At 33.3% G+C, this 22671-nt stretch overlaps 3 protein-coding genes and 1 pseudogene across 12 annotated transcripts; 3 read left to right on the forward strand and 1 right to left on the reverse strand.

Moving 5' to 3' along the window:
• Positions 1 to 817: 817 nt before the first annotated feature.
• On the forward strand, positions 818 to 3345 carry LOC9324657 (putative F-box protein At1g67390). Its single transcript, XM_002887071.2, has 4 exons — positions 818 to 1327; positions 1928 to 2551; positions 2637 to 2810; positions 2943 to 3345. Exons 1-4 carry the CDS (start codon positions 998 to 1000, stop codon positions 3252 to 3254), a joined length of 1440 nt encoding a protein of 479 aa, XP_002887117.1. The 5' UTR covers positions 818 to 997; the 3' UTR covers positions 3255 to 3345.
• Positions 3346 to 5031: 1686 nt separating this feature from the next.
• On the forward strand, positions 5032 to 5335 carry LOC110230757 (annotated as a pseudogene).
• A 4577-nt stretch (positions 5336 to 9912) lies between these two features.
• LOC9323183 (putative F-box protein At1g67390) lies at positions 9913 to 12543 on the forward strand. The gene is made up of 4 exons (XM_002887072.2): positions 9913 to 10276; positions 10848 to 11474; positions 11580 to 11753; positions 11875 to 12543. The coding sequence occupies exons 1-4, from the start codon at positions 10007 to 10009 to the stop codon at positions 12181 to 12183; spliced, it is 1380 nt and encodes a 459-aa protein (XP_002887118.1). The 5' UTR covers positions 9913 to 10006; the 3' UTR covers positions 12184 to 12543.
• A 267-nt stretch (positions 12544 to 12810) lies between these two features.
• On the reverse strand, positions 12811 to 14914 carry LOC9323184 (cullin-2). 10 transcript variants are annotated; one of them, XR_002334110.1, is made up of 6 exons: positions 14690 to 14913; positions 13963 to 14131; positions 13778 to 13877; positions 13464 to 13688; positions 13310 to 13369; positions 12811 to 13128 (listed from the first exon to the last, which is right to left on the reverse strand). XR_002334110.1 is itself a non-coding variant. In XM_021035593.1 (6 exons), exons 1-4 carry the CDS (start codon positions 14743 to 14745, stop codon positions 13602 to 13604), a joined length of 426 nt encoding a protein of 141 aa, XP_020891252.1. In that variant the 5' UTR covers positions 14746 to 14914; the 3' UTR covers positions 12811 to 13128; positions 13321 to 13349; positions 13595 to 13601. The 10 variants fall into 10 exon arrangements, 2 of the variants coding, with proteins under 2 accessions (XP_020891252.1, XP_020891250.1); XR_002334107.1 differs by having other exon boundaries at positions 13321 to 13349; positions 13963 to 14145; XR_002334106.1 differs by having other exon boundaries at positions 13310 to 13349; positions 13963 to 14145.
• Positions 14915 to 22671: the final 7757 nt, after the last annotated feature.

Below are 22671 nucleotides of genomic sequence, written 5' to 3' on the forward strand. Positions count from 1 at the left end.
ATCAGAAATGCATCACAGAAGGTGAAAAGTTCCATCCCAAGTTGTAGAATCGAGTTAGTGAGAACGACGAGTGTTTGATGTTTGAATACTATGACAGGTCTTTTTTTCTTTTTTTCTTTTGTCATCTAGAATTATATTACGAAACCAAAAAAAAAAAATACATTTTAAGATAATACAAAAGTCGGCGGAAAAAAAAAGTTAAAGAGGGAAGCAAAACCTTAAAAAAGTAATGAAAACAAAATGAAAATATCTTTGGAAACATAGCTCAAAACATGAATACTATTATAAATTTTAAATAAAGTTTCGTTAGATAACAATATGAACATGAAAAATATGCGTTGTGTTAATCAAACCTATACTTCTTTGACAAAATAATAACAATCAAACCTATATTAAAATGAAAGAGTTTTTTTTTTTTCATTTGAACTTAACAAAGAGAAAGTTAGAAAGCTTTTCTAATTATGCTTTAAGTTATTTTTACATGCTATACTTCCCACTTTAGTTTATACAGTTAAAAAGCTTCAAAAGATCGTTACAGTTATGAAGCTTAGAGTTAGAAACCAATACATTCAGAATCCTATTTAATTAGAAAATTTCAAAACTCGATACATGTATTTCGTAAAATAGAGCATATATGCAAAAGACTTGAGGTCACTAACTTGGTGATGGGTTATATATGTTATGTTCTGGTAAAATGGAAAGAAATCTTAAAGCATTAAAAACGCACATTTTATCTTGTAACATTTATAAGGCAGGCATTCATTGTTCATTTCTTTCCATTTTAACAAATATCAGTCAACAAAAAAAAAGTTTTTAATTATAATGCAAATCAAAAGTGGAAAAAGAAAAAAAAATCATATAGGGTTTCATTACAATAACCACCCATATATTTTCGTTGTCTAAAATCATTCTTATCTCTTCGTATATATATAACCTCTTCGTCTCTCTTCTCTTCATCTATAATCTTTTTCTAATCTCTCTTAGTCTACAAGTCGAAATGAGTCTCTTCCCTCTCTCAATTCTCGGAACCTCTCAACTTCACCATCAACTCAAATCGATGAACGCACCACTATCGTCGGATGCAAGAGGCAAACGTATCCTCATTGATTCGATCGACCGAATCAGTAAACTCCCCGACGACGTGTTGGTCAAGATCCTAGCAAGTACGTCCACAGAAGATGCTGTCAAGACAGGTGTGTTGTCTACACGATGGAAGAATGTATGGAAACAAGTGCCTTACCTCCACTTTGATATGCTAATTGCTACCTTGAACAAGAGGGGACCTCTGGATCCTCTTTCTAATCATGTTGCGAAATCGATAACCGAGGTTCCTCTCTATTTTTCTGTATTGTTCCCTTTAAGAGTTTCCAACCAAATTAAATGTTCTTTTTATCTATCTCGTTTCCCTTTAAACTTAGACTGATGGTTGAGTTAATTATGATTGCATTACATCTTGATTCGTATAAGAAATGTTAGACACAGACCAATTTGAAATCAAATACACTTGCTTGTATATACGACAGTTGAAACATGTTTATCTTTGTGGTTAGCTGTTTATATGGTTTTATCTTAAATTCCCGCAATAACAAAGGTTAATCATAACGGTTTCTTGAGCGAATTTTTTTAATTTTTGACTTTTTTAATCAATATATTTGAAGGCGAACATAGATTGTGAATGCATTGTTATAATAATTAATGAAAATCTAAAAAGAATATATTGCCCTATCATCATAGTTTAACCTGATATTATTGGTATATATCTTCCACTACTGAATTTAACAATTGATAAATTAAACTCATGTAGCTTCTACAAATCTTTATTATAGAGGCTTATGCGCATATAAAAGAATTGGCTTTTATTGACAACTTACATTGTATATGTGTATCGTTCTTTTATTAAAATCATTATTTTTCTTTCTTTCTTAAGGTTATAAAAAATCACAATGGTCATCTGATGGGTTGCTCAATCGATCATTTCTCACACCACTGTCAAGACGGTGAGCTCGAAACTTGGATTCAATTACTTACTCTTCAGAAACATACCAAAGCCCTCTCACTTTTTAACCTTCATGTTCATGGTAACGGTAAGAGATCCAATGTCCTTCAATTGTCCCCAAACACATTCTCCCATCCAAGCCTCTCAACACTCTTCCTACATGGATACAATTTAGAAACCCCACATGCCTTCAACGAGTGTAATAATCTCAAGATTCTCAAACTTGAGAGAATCTTTGCTGAGGTTGATGTGTTCAACACAGTTATTGCATCGTGCCCTTCTCTCAAGGTGCTGGTGCTAAATGCCATGTGGTACAACGATAAGGCTTGCTTGAAGATTCATAACAACAACCTTAAGGTCTTGCATTTGGATTCCTGTAATGTAGATTGCATTGACGTGTCTGCAGCTCTTCTGGATATTTTCTCCGTTTACTACTATATGTTTGATAGGAAGTATAACTTCGTCATCAATGCACCAAGAATTTTGTTTAAAAGCTGGACTCAGGACTCGAGGAGAGTGCCATTCATGAACTACAACATTACATCTCATGCTCAGGTACAAGTACAAGCAATTGTATATATATAGAAAATGGTATTTTATATATTGTATAACATGTTTAAATTTTTTATATGAATTGAAGGAGAAAGAAAATCTTGGACATGAGTTCGTGGTGAGTGGAGATGCTAACTATTTTCAGCGGCTTAAGTCTTTGAAGGTGGTCATAGATGTAATGAATTCGAGAGAGGTTGAAATGTTGAGGGATATTTTAGTAGCGTGGCATGGAATAATGGAAGAGCTCGATATAATATTTAAGGTAAGTTCATTTTATACATGCTTTAATTTTAGTACTAAGATTTGATCAAATTTTCTTTTATAACTTTTGTTTAATTAGTATCTATCAAATCCGGCACAACATATTTATATGTATGTTCATGTATATATATAGGATAACAATGTCTCTAAGGAAGAGGGTGAATCTTCGAACGGTGGAACACAAAAGAAAAAGTGGGAGGAGACAAAACTGTTTCCCAATGCTGATTTCGGCGTGGAAGTTTTGTGGATGGTTAATTTCAGCGGCTCGAATAAGAAACAGTTTGCATTAGCTTCGCGTTTTGTAATGCAAGGGACAATAATGAAGAAGATGATGATCAAGACGTCTTCGATTTTTGCAAAGGAGAAGTTAGAGAACGAAGCGGCCGTGGCCAAACTAAAGGAACTTCCAAAGGGTAATGCGAATCTTAGTATTGAATGCTTTTGATGGCATTTGGTTCGAATCTAGTAGAAAATAATATTTCTAGTCCTATCTCCTATGTGACAAATCCTGTAGTGAAAAAGACAAAATTTTAAAACATAATGTTGTCATTTTCTTCTCCCTTATATTGATGATTATTCTTTATGACATAAAATCTTTAGGTTAATATTGAATGCTTTTAAGTTTAAATGACAAAAAATACCATCTTCTTGCAATGACTCGCTGAGGTATTTAAAATTTATGTAAAGTTATTTTCACGTAAAACAATATTTTGAGTTTTGTTCTCATGTTTTGGCAAAGTGAGATTGACCTTTCAGAGAATAGCAAATTGAGCTATTTGAGACCAAATTACCCTTAGAGAACAACTATTCTTGTTTGGTTACGTTTCTTAACTCTTCTACAACCAAACTACATGAAAGAAAAAATGATTATATATATTTTTTACTTAAACATATAAATTTTTTTAGAAAATCAGAATTTAAAGAAAAAGAAATGAAATAATCCGAGTACAAAGGCGAGCTGCTCTTTATACTAAAATCAAAGGAAATTTTATTTTAAATCTGAAATTTTGTAGTGAAATAATTGATTTTGCTTCATTATCAAGTAGAGAGATTAGAGTTAATAGATTAAGAGATTTGTGGCGAGTTGGAGAAATGATAAAAATGGTGAAAAAGCAAGTGTTCTTTCGACGGAATCGACTTAATCACCGGACAATTAAACAAAACTCAAACTCTTTAGTTTTTCGAACTTAAAATATGCTAGATGTACAATATTTACATGTAAGAAACATTCAAAATGTATATAGAAAACAAAATTCTGAGATAACTGTTGAAAACAGCTGCAAAATTAGGGATGCAGAGGTTGAAGACGACTGCCAAATTACAATTATACCCTTCATTAAAATTTTTCAGTGTACGTACATGCAATTTATAGTGTACGTATCATTGATTATGTTGACATGTAAATATGTTAGATTATCGTATCTCTGATTTGCGTCTTTGGCGAGTAGAACATAATGTCAATTTACTTTCATGCGATCGATTTTAGTACCCGAATCACAAGTCTTACGAAACCGTTTTCAAAGATCTATTTTTTTTTCAAAATTTGCAGAGAAGCGGAACAGAGTATCGTCTCTCCTGCAAGTAGTAATCTTAGTTGAATCTTCGTTAAAAACTTGATGCCCAACCTAAATCAGGATAAATCGTTTTCAAAATTTTGATTTCAAGTATATCTTTCGTATGATCATATCATTTCAGAATTCTCTTTTTTCTTCAATAGCAAACCCAGATTCTGCAAATTTTCAAGAAATTGATTTTTTATACTAGGTGTGCTTTCTTCTTTAGTTTTTTTTTTGTTAACGTACGCAATTTGCGACTTAGACAAAAAGTAAACCATAGTTATATATTTTGTCCCTCTGAATTTCTTCTATGTTTCTCCGATAAAGGAGATGTGTTATTCTTGGTTCATCATAGTGGATCATTTATATGACTTTACCTATGATGAACTTGTTACCTCCGTGAAGGGTTTTGCGACTCTCCATGATGCCCAATATCCTCGACACCTACATTCTTAAAAACGTTATGTACGTACATGTATAATAGTGTACGTATATCTTTGTTGATGAGTTAAAATTGTTGAGATATATTTATTGAGAATTATGGTCCTTTTAGGAATTTTTGATGAGTTATTGGGTAACACAAGAGGATCAAGTACTTGGTATATTACAATAAAATTATATGTGGTTCTGTTGAAGAGAATTATGGTCCTTTTAGGAATTTTTGTAATGTTTGGTATATACGATGGTGCATACGGCGAGTTAGCCAAATATTATGTATTTAGTACGATATATATGATATTTTTTTTGTTTTGATGTTGTTATTTCTATTTAATTGTTATTTTGAAAATTTTTAGTAAGTGTTATGTTATATGATATTATTTGTTGAGAATTAATAAGATTTTAAACTAAACCAGTAGACGTACACGATAATATTGAGATACACGTACACGTGTACGACCTCTCCAAACAGTTACATCCTAAAAATGCCTAAATCACATAAGTCTTATACTATGTACGTACACAAAAATATTTATTGGAACGTTCATAGTACAATATTAATTTAATTTTTTGAAATCAAAATTAAGTTATTATGTCAGTTATTTGTATGACTGTATTTTTTTCATGTGTTGTTGATACATGATTTGAATGTTTTGTTTTTATGGTCAAAAAATATTTGAAACGTAAATATACAATTTATTTAGATATTTACGTACATATATACACACATTACTACACGAACACATTACTACCGTGTACGTACACATTACTACCGTGTACGTATATATTATTACCGTTACGCACATATGTGTATATGATATTGCTAATCGTGAATAGTCTTCGATGATAATAAATAAAATATTATTTAAAATAGAAATAAAAATATGAAAATGGGTCTTAAACGATAGAAAAAAAAGAATTTTAACTAAAAGTATAAAAATAATAAATATTTATAAAATGGAAGAGCGAATCATCTACTGACAAGTGTTTAAGATTTTCAAACCACACACGGCTCTGTGTCACGTTAAAACATACTATTCCTCAATATTTTTCTTTAGTTGTGAGGTTTATTTCTACTGCTTCTCGTATTTGACATATAATTATGTGAATTGCGTAACAGAGCTGGAGTTTTGTGAGTCTCATTAGAGTCCATTTGTGTGTTGATCATAGTTGGTTTCACTTATTTATTGAAAACAAATTATTAATATTTTTTTAATTGAGTTCGTAGAAAACTTGTATGAAATTGGTAAGATATTTTTGGTAGAAATATGTTCTTATTTGAGTTTTTTCTATTTACGTGTATGTAGTTTACGGTATACACAGTATTGATTATAAAATGGATATGTACTTCTGTTAGATTATGTACTATTGTGGAGACGATGTACGTAATAGTTATAGAATTTGTATTTTAGTTTTTCGACTTCAAAATACGCTAATATAAACTAGATTTACAAAATCAATAAATAAATTAAATGTAAAAAAACAAAAGATTATAAGAAAATTTTGAACAATGGCCATAAAATTAAAGTTGTTGTAGAAGAAACCAGGTTAAAGATGAGAACAAAATTAGAATGATGCCTTTGAGTATATGGACGTGTATGTCTTTCACAGTATGTACCATTGTTGAGGCAACGTACGTGTAATATTTAAAAATTCTTAAATTGCAACATTGGTTAATTCAACAATCGTACTCTGATTTAGGTAAAACAGATCTTCCAATACTAAATTGCACACAATTACCATTCATACGATGTGATTGTGAAACATTCTGAATTCTTGACAACTTGAGCTGTCAAATGCCATGGACAAGTATCATCAACGCAAACCATCTCCAATTTTGTAGGACATGACCTAGGTTGCTTGTAGCAAAAGCATTGTTTGATTGCAAGATAAGACATTGTTTGTTGTATGACTTTTCTGTTCTTAAAAACACTTCACACTAAAAACCTCGCATAATGTACGTACAAATTCCGTGTACGTCATGTTTTCCTTAACACGTACACAACGACCAAAGATGCCTTCCTCTGGTTCAAATTTCTATTCTTCTTTTTTGCATCTCCACTCACCCACCGTAGTAAATACGGGAATATCCATTACCCACATGCATCATAAATTCAGCAGAACCCCATTAAATATAACTCAAAACATGATTATATCTACAAAAACCAAAAAGAATTTCCAAGTACACACTTTTAAACATATATATCCTCATTTAGCATTTTCAACAAACAAAATTGGAAATAAAAATTTCTGGGTTTTTATATAAAAAACAATGTTGATTTCGAACACAATCAAGATCCTACTGTGTTATAACAAAAAACTTCTTAACCAACTTGATTACTTACACGATCAATGCTTGTCTTGGCTCCAAACTTTGTAAATCAACAAGATCAAAACTTCTCCAGCATCAAATTCGTTGAGACTAATTTGTTTGTTTGATGGTTTATGCTTATCTCTTACAATTTTTCAAACGTATAAACTAATATTACAACAAGTAATGATGAGTTTTGCATTAATTATGACAAGAGTCATGTCTCAACTTTTTGGGCATTAAATACTGATGTCTCTTTATTTTTTAATGTTATTACTCTCCCTTTTCACTGTACAGCCGCACAAAACATTAAATAAAAAAATTATCTTAGCCTAACCGGAACAGTGTACCTAACTGAACCGCATAATTGAACCGTACACGGAATAGTACGTCGTTACGCTGGCACGGAATAGTACACAGAATTTGGCTAAATTGTCAAAACATGAGAACCAGTTCTCACTTTGCCAAACCATGAAAATAAAAGTTGGTCTTCTGCCCTGCCCTGCAATTTACCCATTTATGTATTAGATTTGTATGGTTAATTATAATTTTTAATATGATATATTTCTTAATGTTTAATTATATATTTATACATATAATATATACACTTTCAATGCGCCCTGCCTTTATAGAATTTTTATAAAAATAGTTTCCACGTGAGTTTCCAAATGCTTTGCTTCCGCGTACCCGCTTCTGATTTCCAACACCAACCGCAGAAACTCCTAGCTAGCATTTCCTGCACATTTTTAGTAAGAAACTAAGAATGTTAAACCAGTTTTTGCTTCACAAACTAAGGGAAGACGTACATTATGGAAAGTGAATGAGTGAGTGAGGACACTCACAAGCTTCTAGGTCGAGCATTTGGATGATCATAAATGTGATGTTGAACCAGTAACAGCAAATGGCTAAACCCAAGCCGTTCTTTTGCCTCTGTCCATGTTTTCTTCAACAGAGGCTCAAACGAAGTCTACACCAACATGCCAGGAAATCACATAAAGAGAGAGTTATTATGTGTGAAGTTTTGGGCCTCACTCAATTCTCTAATGGCCCAAATCAGAAAATCTGTTTCTTAGTGATAGCATCTGGGCCAATTACTAATCAAGCCCAACAGCTACAAATGTAGGGAAATTAAAAGGGAGGCTTAGTGCACAAGAAAGAGTGAGCCGTATATTCTAGGTTCCAGGGTGTTTCAATGGAAATACAAAGAGGATGGATATTTTGTTTGGAGATTAATGATTATATTTATTGGGTCAATTTTGTGCCGAGACAAAAATAAGATAGAAAATTAGGTAATCAATATTATGGGGTTGTGGTCTTTAACGTAGATAAATAAAGCTAACAAATAGTCTTGAAGTTCAGAATATTTACGAGAAAACCACCTCTTTTTTTTTAATGATATGCATGGAAGCAACAGTCTTGACTTTTTAGGAAAACAAAAAACAACTGACAATTAATAAATGTTCATCAGTTGAACTAACATAATAAATACTCCCTCCGTTTTCGAATAGTTGTCGTTTTAGAGAAATTTTTTTGTTTTTAATTAGTTGTCGTTTTTTCAGTTTTTGATGCAAAATTTATTACTTTTTATTTTATTTTTTATATTTATTTTTATTATGCAACTTGATTTACTATTGGTTAAATTATGTTTAGGTAGATAATTAATGATATTTTTATATTGAAAAACTAACAACATTAATAGTTTCTTAATTTGTGTGCATATAGTTAAAACGACAACTATTCAAAAACGGGGGAGTAAGACATTTCATTTATTGCAAAAATGTAGAGAACGAAAATGTATGTAGAGTGTTAGTAGTATTTATATACATGTAAAAACATATATAGAGTGTTATTAGTATTTATATACATGTAACCATGTATATAAAGAGTTATTAATATTTTTATATTTGTAAATATTTAAATATAGATCTACAATAAAATTTGGACATCCACGCCAAAAAAATTTGGGCATCCACACAGATCTATAACGCAAAAATGCAGATCTAACTGAACTCTTGGAGAGATATCAAAGAATATAGATAAATAACAAATATCCAGATTCTCCGGCGCAACAGAATGAATAGTATAGACGGCGAATTCTCCGACGCATCAGAGTAAATAGTATACACAACAAAGCAAAGTGACTAATATACACAACGAACTAGTTAAATCAGAATAGAGAACAATAGTGTTAGAGGAAGATGATGAGACTTGAGAAAATGATGAACATGTGAAGCAAATGAACATCCAAGAAATAATCTGACGTGTTTGTCTCATTTATTATAAATGAAACGCGTGGGGTTAGTTTAGACAAAAAATTGGGCTAAATATTACATTGTTTAGACTCTATATTGAATTACCAAAAAAATAATTTTGTCCAGATACATAGTCTCTCACCCAATTATCTCTTATTTATTTTATTTTATAAAGGATTCTCTGTTTAATGCATAAGAGAAAAAAAAAAATGTTTCCGCCCAGCCCATACATTATATTGTTTTTGGGTTTAGAGCCTAATTATATCAAAGAACAGTTATTTTGCAATTAAAAAGTTAGTTTCTAAGTTGATTTTTTCTTCCATATTCTGCAGATATTTCTTCTTTAGTTTGACCAGAAAGCATATTTATGCATTAATTGTGGATTTCTTTCCATTTTTATTAGTCAATAAAAAAAAAACTTTTTTAAAAAAGAAGAAAAACTTTAATTAGGGTTTCATTACACCACCCACAAATTTTCTGTGTCTATAATCCTCCTTATCTCTTCGTAAATAAACATATGGCATATATATAACCAACCTATCATCATCTTTTGTAGGTGTACAAGTCAAAATCAGTCTCTCTTCTCTCAAAATCAATCTTTCTCTCTCAAAATATCTCCATTTCATCATCTATCCAATCCATGAATGCATATCTATCGGTGAATGCAAGAGGTAGACGGATCCTTATCGATCCGGTCGACCGGATTAGTCAACTACCGGACAATGTGTTGGTCATGATCCTCAAACAAATGATAACAGAAGATGCCGTCAGGACAAGTGTCTTGTCTAAACGATGGAAGAGTGTATGGAAGCAAGTGCCTTATCTCTTCTTCGATATGCGATACGCTTTCTTAAGAAACATGGAACCTCTGCCCTCTCATTCTAATCGTGTTGCCAAATTGATAACCCAGGTTTTTCTCTGTTTTCTCTATCTAGAAATCTTTTGGATCATTGTACTGATGATTGAATTGATGATTACATTACATTTTGATTTGAAGAAGAAATGTTATAATCAAATACACTTGGATGTATCAATTATTAATATGAAAACCTTAGATAATTCGAGGCAAACAACAAAAGAGTTCTTATTTCAAACATGTTCATCTTTGTGGTTAGGTGTTTTTATGAGTTATTATCTTTAATTCCCGCAATAATAAAACGAAATACTAACGGTAATTCGCGGGCAAAATTTAAATTATTGTTCATCAATATATTTGAAAGTGAGCATATATAGATTGTCAATGTATTATTATAATAGTTAATGAAAATCTAATAAAAATCTCTTGCTTTATTCACTTAGTTACATGATTTAATTGATAAATATCTTTCAGGTTATTGAATATAACAATTAATATAGCTTCACATACAAATCTTTATCAGCGAGACTTAAGCACAAGAGATAAAAGAATTAGCTTTTCTTGACAACTTATATTGTATGTGTGCAGATTTGTTACTAATATCACTAATCATATTTCCTTAAAGGTTATAAAGAATCACAATGGTGATCTGCTGAGCTGCATAATCCAACACTACTCACACCAATGTAAAGACGGCGAGCTCGAAACTTGGATTCAATTACTTACTCTTCAGAAACAAACCAGAGCTCTCGCACTTTCAAACATTCATTGTAGTTACGGCGGTAAGGGTGTCAATATCCTTCGATTGTCCCCAAACACATTTTCTCATCCGAGGCTCACAACACTCTTCCTACATCGATACGAACTAAAAACCGCAAATGCCTTCAAGACCTGCCATAATCTCAAGATTCTCAAACTTGAGAATATGTTTGCTGAGGTTAATGTGTTCAACACAGTTATTGCATCGTGTCCCTCTCTCAAGGTGCTAGTGCTTCGTCTCATGTGGTACAATGCAAGGGCTTGCTTGAAGATTCATAACAATAATCTAAAGCTCTTGCATGTGGCCTCCTATTATGTTCATAGCATTGAAGTGTCTGCACCTCTTTTGGATATTTTCTCCATGGACTACATTTTTGATGGGGAATATAACATCGTCATCAAGTCCTCAAGACTTTTTTTTACTAAAAACTATGGGGCTATAGACGCGGAGAGAGTACCAATCCTGAATTACAACATTTCCTATAATGCTCGGGTACGTACAAGCAATTGCATTATTATTATTTTTGTTATAAAGATATATAGATAATGATATTTATATATTGTTTGACATGTTTACGTTGTTTATATGAATCAAAAGGAGATGGAAAATCTTGGGCATCACTTCTTGGTAGGTAGAGATGCTAACTATTTCTGGCGGCTTAAATCTTTGGCGGTGGCCGTGGATATAATGAACACGAAAGAACTTGAAATGTTCAAGCAAGTTTTAGTTGCATGGAATGGAATAATGAAAAGGCTCGATATATTCTTTAAGGTACGAACATTTTATGCTTCATTTTAGTTAGATAGATTTAATGTTTTTCTCGTTTATCACTTCGGTTTATTTAGTACGTATCAAATCCAAAACATGTTTATGTATGTTCTTGTATATATAGCATAACTATGTGTATACGGAAGAAGGTGAATCTTCAATTCGTGGAACACAGAAGAAAAAGTGGGAGAAAAACTTGTTTCCCAATGCTGTATTCCGAGTGGAAGCTGTGTGGATGTTTAATTTCAGTGGTTTGGATAAGAAACAGTTTGAATTAGCTTCGCGTTTTATAACGCAAGGGACCGTAATGAAGAAGATGATGATCAAGACGTCTTCCGTTTCTGCAACCGAAAAGTTTTATATAGAAGCGGCCGTTACCAAACTGATGGAACTTCCAAAGGGTAACGAGGAGCTTAGTATTGGATATTTCTGATGAAATTAAAGGTTCGAATCTAGTCCTAACTAATATCTCTAGTCCTATGTGACAAAACTTGTAGTTAAAAAGACAAATTTCATGTTGTTTTCTTTTCTCTTTATGTAATTTTTTTTTTTGTTTGATAAAATAAGATGGGAAGGCAAAACTATCACTTAGCGTCCAAAAAATGATTATCCTTAGCGTCCAAAAAACGCTATTTAACGGAATGATAGCGAAGTAGAAAACGCTATATCTTCGCCCATGATTATAGGTCGATGGTGTATGATAGCGGTTTTCAGTAGTGCTATATATTGTCAATATACAATAGCGGTTTTTATATGCAATGCTTTATTTTATAATAGCGTGTATATTTTGTTATTATTTATGTAATTACAGCGTTTGTTTGCTCTTATGTTTAATCTTTTAATAGCAGATTTAGCATGCAATAAAATAACATTAAATAGCATTTTTAACAAGTAATGTTTTAAATTAAAATAGCGTTCATTAATATGCTATTCTTTCAACGAAAATAGCATTTATAATTATGCAATACAATTTTATAAAATAGCATTTATATTATGCAATTTACAGAAATAAAATAGCATTTTTATTTGTTTTGGTTTTTGGTTTCTGTCCTGTACGTAATTCTGAATCTGTTTTGTATCAATGAAGAAAACTAAAATTAAATTAAACAATAACTGTTGTTTGACAACATTAGGTTCAAAACCAAATTAAATAAACGTTACACAACTCATAAGTTTCAACTTAACCTGCTATCTAGCTATCTAACAGACCTCATCTAGTCCAAAATCTTCTTTAGAGTCTTCTTGTTACTCTTATCAAATGTGTTCCAGAAACTCACCATTGATATCACCATTCACAGTCTCCTTGTTACTCTCTAAAGTGCTCTCACTCTCTGATATCGTCCTCTATAGTCACATTGCATTTCGGTGTTGCCTTGGCCTGAAACATTGATTTAGTTCAATTAAAATAATTAGATATCAGTTATGTTCTGAAAAAGTAATTTGTTTGCTGCTAATCTCCATCATCAAACTAGCAGTTCAGAATCATACAAAACCAAACTGAACTAAAGCAACACGAATGTGTCTAATAATGGACTAAGCAAAGAGAGAAGAAATTGAACCTTATTCTCACCAAGTTTAGGATATGAAGCTAAGACGAAACTGCAGCCATAACCACAAAACTGCAGCCATAACCACAAGTAAACTGAGAAAATGAATAACACAAATTGAAACTAATATAAACTTAAATGCTCAGACAATGGTGAAGATAGTTACCGTTGCACATAAGACGAATGAGCTCCAACAAGGGCAATGTTCCTTTGAGGCTTCGTCCAAACAAAGATTATGCCGTTTCATCACACAACCATACTGAATCAAATACTGCAACAAGATAAAGATGAGTTTACCTCCTTTTTACATGTATGTAAACTTCCTGCACCACCTCTTAACAAGCACTCTCAGCATATATTCACCATCCTTGTTCCTTATAGCCGGCAACACCTAATCACATAGAAAAACATTAGACTGTTTGCTCAAGTTGTAAAAACAAATGTTCAAGAATCAAGCCCAAACGAAAACATGGTACTCACTGTTTGCTTATTATAATCATCAATTACTCCACGATACATATCATAAAGTTGTTGTGAGTAATCATTAGGAGGTTCTTGGACACACATATTGTAGATAGTCCTGTGAATTGCATAACAATTCATTGTGGTTAGTATCCGTACTGTACTGTAGTAAAAACAAGAAACATCATTATTAGAAAACATACCTGTACAGATTCATATATTGAACCGACTCAAATGGTGGCTCAGGCTTTTCTTCCAGAATCCTTTGTAGCTTTGCAACACCAATCTCCATGACAGACCATCCTTGCTCCAAGGCAATTTCCTTCTTCGCCATTATGAAATGACTCTTTTCAATCGACCTTGAACAAGATTCTGCAATAAAGTATCTACAACGGAATAACAACAACGGAATTCAGTTCTTAAGCACAAAATAAAACTAATCAGACTACCAAAAGAACAACGATAAAAAGAAATTACGCATCCACGGCGATAAATCACAAAGAGAGAAAGAACACAACGAATGTGAACAAACAATCCGAGCGCAACACATCAATCTATGAAAGCAAATCAAGAATTTCGCAGAATCAACATAGCAAAGGGAAGCCGACGTAACCTTAAATCGTTCAAAATCGAGTACAGGAACGCGACGTAGCCCTAACTCGTTCAAAATCGAGTAGATAAATGCGAAACAGTGACATAAACATAAGAAATCAAGCTAAAGACTAAAGAAGAGTATGAAACCGAGACATGTGACGAGAAATTTTGCGATCTAAAACCCTAATTTTGTCGCGTACCAGAAGATTCGGAAGTGATATCGAATCCGATTTCACAGGGATTCGGGAGAGCTCTCAGAATCTAGAAGTTGGCGACTAAAGCCTAGATCAGGACCAGAAGATATATATAAAGTTTGGGAAGGTGGAAAAACTAGACCTCGTGGATGGACTGATGCGCAGAAGAAGAAGAAGGCTTCGAAGAAGAACCATCATCTTTGTCGCCGGAATCAGCGACGGGAATCAAGAGCTCTCTATCTCTTTCACGATTGGCCATCACAATCGCCGGCTTCTCGTCTCCCATCGCCGAAAAATTTAAGTCGGGGAAGAAGAAGAAGAAAGAAGAGAGAAAAAAAGAGAGAACAGATGGCCAAAGTTAATTAAACCTAATGATCTATTTCTCTTCTAATTATTTTTTGTTTCTCTTTTATTTATTTACTTTGTTATTACTTAGAAATTTTTAGGAGGCAATATAATTTTCATTTTCCCGGTTACTCCTATGATACCGTTTTTATTTTCGTCTATGCTATCGAAAAACTAAACATTAAGCGTCACTACAAAATGTTTTTGCGGTCATCCTATTATAGCGTTTGCTTTTTTGGAAACGCTATGAATATTTTTTTGAAACTCAACTATAGCAGAACCATCAAAAACGCTATTCTGTACTGCTATTAATATCCTCATTTCTTGTAGTGTATATTTTTGTTTTCTCTCTTTATATAATTATTTTTTTCTTTGTGACATAAAATCTTTGGGCTAATTATGAATGCTTTAAATGACAAAAATACTAGTTTCTCAATGGCTTATAACAAACTTGTTCTCTCATCTTGTTGGTTGGATATTTGTAAGAAAAACAAAAATCGACCTCTTCCGGTTTTCTTATGTCATAATGTCTTACTCTTACATCTAAAGTGACAAAAATAATTGTCGACAAAAAAAAGTGACAACAATAGTTAGCTCTTACTGGTTCAACAAATATGAGAATCATAAGTATGTTGTGATATCTTGTGTTAGAAGAGATCAGACACTTTCCATTTCTTATAAATACGCGTACGGGTCAAGACTTTTCACCGGTACAACTATTAAGGCAGGAGAGACGTGCTGGTTTTGGTCTTGAATTTTGATGAACAAGTCTATTTGCCGAAGCACTAGAGTGTTCTACTCGAAGTTGGACTTGCCAGAACCATATATAACAGCCTCAATATATGTTTGAGCTATAACTGTTATTATTTGTTTAGAACATTTATTGGTTTAAAAATATCTTAAAGCCAATAATTTTTTTTTTTCTAAAATTTTCTACAGCAAAAAGTTTGTGTTTCATGGGCTTTTAGATTTTCTTAAATGTATGACTCAAAAAGTTTAATATTTTTTCTCTTATAATTTTAGTGGATTTATAATCATTTTTCTGTATGTTATGTTTTATTTTTATAAGAAAATTACATATAAGACAAAAAAAAATTACTATTAATGTATGTCCATATATCTAATTTTTTTTTAATTTACATATATAGTAAATATCTAACTTTTAATCAACAGAAAACAAAATATATGTAGAATACTAAAATTGATTTAAAGCACTTAACCAATCATACAATTTAAAATACTAACCGTTTAAAACCTAGAGCTACATCCATAACACTTACAGCCAAACTCATGCGGCGGTAAAACGTATAGTTACATATGATACAAATCTCCCACTGAATTGGTGTCACTGATTAACAACAATATGATCGCAAAGTAGAAAGTGATATGTACATTTTTATAATACTTATAAATATCTCTAAAAAGGTTTTATTTCAAACATGTTGTCTCTCTGTGGTAGTTACATACTTATATATTTTTTTAAAAAATCTTTAATTCACGCAATAAAAAGGATAATAATAATGGTATTTCGCGCGCAATTTTTTTTTTTTTTTTTTTATCAATATATTTGAAAGCGAGCATAGATTGTGAATGCATTATTATAATAATTAAATGAAAATCTAATAAATTAATCTCTTGCTTTATTCGCATAGTTAGTTACATGATATTATTGATATATATTAGTTTATTGAATTTAACAATTGATAAACTATAGCTTCACATACAAATCTTTATTGGTGAAACTTAAACCCAAGATATAAGATACCAAAAGAATTAGCTTTTATTGACAACTTATAATCTTGTTTTCTTAAAGGTTATAAACAATCACAATGGTCATCCGGTGGGCTGTACAATCCATCATTACGCACACCAGTGTAAAGGCAGCTAGCTCGAAACTTGGATTCGACTACTTACTCTTCAGAAACATACCAAAGCTCTCTCACTTGCAAACCTTCATACTAATCGTAAGGGACTCAATCTGCTCCAATTGCCCCCAAACACATTCTCCCATCCAAAAAAGATCACAATACTCTTCCTAATCCTATACCTCTACGGTTTGAAAACCGTGCATGCCTTCAACGACTATCATAATCTCAAGATTCTCAAACTTGAGAAATCTTTGCTGAGGTTGATGTATTCAACACATTTATTGCATCGTGCCCTTCTCTCAAGGTGTTGGTGCTAAATATCCTGTGGCACAACGAAATGGCTTCACTACAAGAAAACAGGCGATTACCGACTACAGCAGCCGACTATTCATGTAGTCGCCAATTTTAGCGACTATCTTGCTTCTTTTTTACGACTATTACACGACTACAGAAAAGTAGTCGTAACGTAGTCGCCAAAGAGCGACCAAAACCGGTTGTCAGTAATGTAGTCGGTATATGGCGACTATTTACCGACTAATAAGTTGAATATATATATTAGTCGTATATTAGTCGCTATTTTAGCGACTATTTTGGCGACTACAACTTCTGTTAGGCCCAATTGGCCCTGGTTATGTTTGCGAGATTTCTAGAGTTCCTAAACACTTCACTTCTCGAAACCCCTATCTTCTTCATCTCAAACCCTAGCCGATCTTCTCTTCTTCGATTTCATTTGTTTCAAAGTTCTTCTTCGATTTCGAGTTCTTGAACCTCTTCTTCGTATCCTTCTTCTTTGATCTCTTCTTCGGTTTGATCTCTTTCTGCTTCAATCGATCTCAAAAGCTGAATCCTCTTCCTCGCAAACCCTAGATTTCTAAATCTCTCTCAGTTTCTTCTATTTCCTCTTCCTCGCAAACCCTAGAAGCTCCAATCTCTCGCTCTTTAGTCGATTCCTCTTCCTCGCAAACCCTAGATATCAAATCTCCCTCTTTTCTTCGATTTCCCAACAAAGATCTCTCAGTCTCTCTGTGAAACGATGGCTGGAAGAGGAAGATGAAGAGGAAGGAAGAGACATAACACTCCAAACATCGCTCAGAGAGCCACCGGAAGTCCTGGTGGACGACCTAATACTCTACCGGCGCAGTACAACTTCACGCCGGCGGTCCAACATCCTCCTCAGCTGCAGACGCCTGAAGTACAACCTCCTGTTTTGCCAGTACAGTCGAGGACAGCCCATCTCCGGAACTATCCACCGCCACAACAACTTTTCCAGCACTCTTTCACTCCACAACGTGAACCTCAAGTAGGAAGGACGCCTTCAGAAGAAGTACTCCAGAACAATCAACAGCCTCCAGCCACTTCTCAGCAAGCTGCTCCGATTCTTGAGCAGGAGGCTCCGCCTTCTCCGCCCCATAACTCTCAGACTCACAGTCAGCCATCGTCTCAAGGCAACAACTTCGTGGAGTTTCCTCCGGTGTTGCCGGAACTCCAGGAAGACTCACAACAGGCTCTCAACGACCTACTTGCGGTGCCTAGCAGGGAAAATTACATTACCGTCCTCAATCCCGAGCCCATAGACAAAACTTCATGGTATGATCTTCTTGCTTGTGTTGTTTGTTGTAATGAGTTATGTATTTTGGTGATGACAAGTGATGAGATGACAAGTGATGCATTTTGGTCTCTGATGGGTTATGCATTTTGATGAGGATTAGTTGAAACCCTAAAATTGTTTGTTCTGTATGCTTATTGTATTGGTGTCTCTGTTTTGATATGAATCACTTAATTGTTTTGCTATGAATTATTTAATTTGTTTTATGCGTATTGTAATGGTGTAATGGTGTCTCTGTTTTGCTTTGAATCACTTAATTGTTTCTTTATTAAGTGTCTCCGACTGTTTATTCTTTCATGTGTATCTCTGCTGACTTGTAGACTAATGGTGTGACTGTGCTGACTTGTAAACTAATGGTGTGACTGTGTTGTAAGAGTTGTGGTCTGATGGCTTATGAGTTTTGTTGAACTAAGAGTCTGAATTATGACTTGTGCTTTTCTTATGCGTATTGTAATTGTTTCTCTGTTTTTGCCTTTGTATTATCTGCTTGTTGATTTATTAATTGCATCTCACTGTTTGTTTTTCTTGTGTATCGAGGTTTACCCGAGACACGGGATCAAGACTTGTTCGGAAGATAACCAAGGTTTTTACAAACAAATTTGCTGGTCCATTCTACAGCTGGACATGTGTGCCTCGTGATAAACAAGAGAGATACTTCCTCGAGTTTGCGGTAAAGTTTGCTGTCCTATAGTTCTTCAATATGTTTGCCTGTCCTCTGTTCACTAATATAACAGTAGCTTTTTTTTTTGTAGAAAACCCACACCTGGGATCCTTTGATAACAGGGACTGTCCAATATTTTTTTGAGCTCATCTGTTTAAAGCGGATGAAAGACATGGTTAGTGGTGTAAGGACTAGTCGTGAGAAACCTTCTTGGATAGGAACGACCCTCTGGAAAACAATGACTGATTTCTGGGACACTGAGGAAGCACAGGCAAAGAGTCTCACCTACTCAAAGGTCCGTAATTCTGACCGTAACGGTCTCGGTCCCCACAAACACTTCTCAGGGCCTAAGTCATTTCAGCAAGTTGAAGCTGAACTGGTGAGTCTACTTTCTGTCTTTGCCACTTTTTATTCTGACCTATCACTTCTTATTAACCCTTGTTTACTTGGTTATATTGCAGGAAGAGGAATTGGGAAGACTAGTCTTAGTGAAGTTTTCATCAAGACACATACGAGGCCTGATGGTACCTTTGTTGATCTGAAGGCGGAGAAGATTGCAAGGACATACGAGAAGAATGTGCAAGAGAGGTTGTCTGAGCTCGAGGCAGATATTTCTGCTGTTTCAGATGGCGCTTCACGGCCACGGGAGCTCACAGCTGAAGAACGCACACTAATATTTCTGCAGGTGACGTTTTATTTTTCCCAGAATGCATACTAATATTTCTGCAGGTGACGTTTTATTTTTCCCAATACACATTTATAGTCTTGGAGTTAAATTTTTCATGTGTTAATCTCTGGTTTTATCTTAATTTGCAGTCCACTGACAGGGATTCAAGAGGTAATCCTTATGGAGTAGGAAGCCTCAAGGATTCTACTGTCAATGGCAAGCGGAAGCATCCAGGTGACTCCTCTTCCTTTCGGAGCCTGCAAGAACAATTGAAGGAAGCACAACAAAAGATAGAAGAGCAGGCTGCGCGTGAAGCTCAGCAGAAGGACAAGCTCGACAACTTCTCCATGGTGGAGAAGTATTTGCGCCAAACTGATCCTCAGTTCCTGAATTGGATCGCAAATCATTCAGCTCAAGAGACTGCCACAGCCCCTCTCTCAACCTCTCAATCTCAAAATAATCAAGCTACATCTCCATCACCATCTGGTGAATAGGTTTCTGTTTCTTCCCCCAAGAACTTGGTTTAACTTTTCAGATTCTGTAGACTTGAACATGTGTTTTGTTTGGTTTTAAGTTTGGTATGAACTTGTTGAAGTCAGACTTGTTGTATAAGTACTGTTCTTTTGGTATTTGGTATTATATTATATATGTACTGTTCTTTTAGTATTTGGATTTGTTTTTGGTTTTGTTTATTAGAATTACAATTAGGAACAAAACGTTTTACAAATGGGCTTTTTTTTTCATAATTACACAGTAGTCGCCAATAAGTCACCAATAATAACGACTAATGACATTCGCAATCGCTTCATAGTCGGTAAACATAGTCGCTTATTAGTCACTAATTTTTAACGACTACACGAAATGACACTGGCCTAAAGCATATTAATCGGAACAAAGTCGTCTATTAGTCGCTAAAAGTTACGACTACGTAACGACTATGTTACGATTACATATTTGTAGTCGTTAAATAGTCGCTTTTTGGCGACTATTTAACGACTACAGTATTTAGCGACTCTCGATTACCGACTACAATTAATAGTCGTTAGTTAGTCGTATAATTACATTTAGCGACTAATTGCCGACTAATAAAGTAGTCGTTAATGAGCTGTTTTCTTGTAGTGCTTGCTTGAAGATTCATAACAACAATCTTAAGGTCTTGCATGTGGCTTCCTCTAATGTTGATTGCATAGAAGTGTATGCAGCTCTTCTGGATATTTTCTCCATTCACTATATTTTTGATAGGGAATATAACTTCGTCATCAAGGCACCAAAACTTTTGTTTAATAATTGGGTTAAAGGCTTGAAGAAAGTATCAAACATGAACTACAATATATCTTGTCATGCTCAGATACAAGTACAAGCAATTATATAATTAATGCAATTGCTTGTACTTGTATCTGAGCATGATAAGAAATATTGTAGTTCATGTTTGATACTCTCTTCAAGCTTTTAACCCAATTATTAAACAAAAGTTTTGGTGCCTTGATGACGAAGTTATGGTCCCTATATATATAGTAGGAAGCATCCTATAACGCATGATTGACGGTTATAAAAATTTGAAAATTTTTTACATACTGAAATTGAAATTATATATAATCATTTCTAACAATATAGTATTCATATATATAAACTAAAATATGAAAAATCAAGCCAACTAAAAGTAAGAAAAGGGTAAAATATATACCATATTATCTTACCATTATATATATGGAACTCTTATGAATGCATAGTGTACTATATTTTATATTAGCTTCCAAACCTACAAAGTTGACATAAAAAAAAAGTTAGAAACATGAACCAGGATAATTGGCCGAATGTACCAAGGAAAAACTATGAGCATAATGTTAGGACTCCATTCACACATATCGAGGTTCCCCATAGTAGGCACATATTGTGACACAATCAATATCCAGAAGAGGCTATATTAAGAATGTCACTGTTTCCTCCTCCAAATTAGAGTTTTGATTTTTCTTGCAAATAGATCACCAATTGTTGTCAATTCCAAAACATCTGTTATGAAAATTACAAAATTATGAAATGAAATACTTGAAATATGATAGATAGAAGAATGTGTGTCTCGTTACTTATAGGAAACTCTGTGTTTTGTATGTTACAAAATAATATTAAAACTTATAATAATTTGGTGTTTAATGGCTGAATAATTAAAATTGTAACGGTTGGACTTATTAGACCCCACTTGTATGCATTCATTTGAAAATTGACCCAAAAATTATATATAGGTTTAACTGTCAATAAATATTATATATTAAAGATGAAATTTCAAGTGTTCCGATAAACAAAGAGTAAAGCTCTAAAAGTATTTTTGGTATACCTTATACTTTTCTTCTAGCTTCTCAAACACATTTAGTTTTTGTGTTGTGTGATTGAAGAAATTCATTATCTATCTAAATCAAAATAGTAGATTATTGAGGTATAAATAATACATCTATTTGACCCAATAAAATAAAAGTAGTACATGTGTATATTTGCAACACAAACGTTATATGAGTAACAAAATAAAAATTATAGTATAAAACAGAAAACATTATATTAGTAATTGAGTAGACCAATAAATTTCAATTACTAAGACCATAGTAAGGTTTAATTGAATGGTATATAATCCCAATTTTCTTGCTCTCATGTTTCCCATACTTTAATTGGGATCATTGGACCTTTTTTTTTTTTTTTTTTTGGTTACAAAATCAATTGAATTTCAACTTCTTTTGAATTCATTATATCTACGACCACCGCCAAAGATTTAAGCTGCTGCACATAATTTTAAATTCATTAGACTTTTGAATGCTAACTATGTGCATCTGCTTAAATCTTTGGCGGTAGTCGTGGATGTAATGAATTCAAAAGAAGTTGAAATGCCGAGAAAAATGTTGTTGTGTGGAATGGAATAATGAGAGCGCTCGATATATTATTCAAGGTAACGTTTTATGCTTCTATTTTAGTTAAATAGATTTAATCAATT

This window comes from Arabidopsis lyrata (assembly GCF_000004255.2).
Source record: "Arabidopsis lyrata subsp. lyrata unplaced genomic scaffold ARALYscaffold_2, whole genome shotgun sequence".
NCBI lineage: Eukaryota > Viridiplantae > Streptophyta > Magnoliopsida > Brassicales > Brassicaceae > Arabidopsis > Arabidopsis lyrata.

Excerpts from the sequence above, each read along its gene's own strand:
- LOC9323184 (XM_021035593.1), bottom strand. The coding sequence starts at position 14,745 with ATGATGGTTCTTCTTCGAAGCCTTCTTCTTCTTCTGCGCATCAGTCCA. Across the intron at positions 14,146-14,689 it reads CGCATCAGTCCATCCACGAG|ATACTTTATTGCAGAATCTT; the intron begins GTCTAGTTTTTC and ends ATTCCGTTGTAG. Across the intron at positions 13,689-13,777 it reads ATGATTATAATAAGCAAACA|GTGTTGCCGGCTATAAGGAA; the intron begins GTGAGTACCATG and ends CTATGTGATTAG.
- LOC9323183 (XM_002887072.2), top strand. The coding sequence starts at position 10,007 with ATGAATGCATATCTATCGGTGAATGCAAGAGGTAGACGGATCCTTATC. Across the intron at positions 11,475-11,579 it reads ACATTTCCTATAATGCTCGG|GAGATGGAAAATCTTGGGCA; the intron begins GTACGTACAAGC and ends ATGAATCAAAAG. Across the intron at positions 11,754-11,874 it reads GGCTCGATATATTCTTTAAG|CATAACTATGTGTATACGGA; the intron begins GTACGAACATTT and ends TTGTATATATAG.
- LOC9324657 (XM_002887071.2), top strand. The coding sequence starts at position 998 with ATGAGTCTCTTCCCTCTCTCAATTCTCGGAACCTCTCAACTTCACCAT. Across the intron at positions 1,328-1,927 it reads TTGCGAAATCGATAACCGAG|GTTATAAAAAATCACAATGG; the intron begins GTTCCTCTCTAT and ends TTCTTTCTTAAG. Across the intron at positions 2,811-2,942 it reads AGCTCGATATAATATTTAAG|GATAACAATGTCTCTAAGGA; the intron begins GTAAGTTCATTT and ends GTATATATATAG.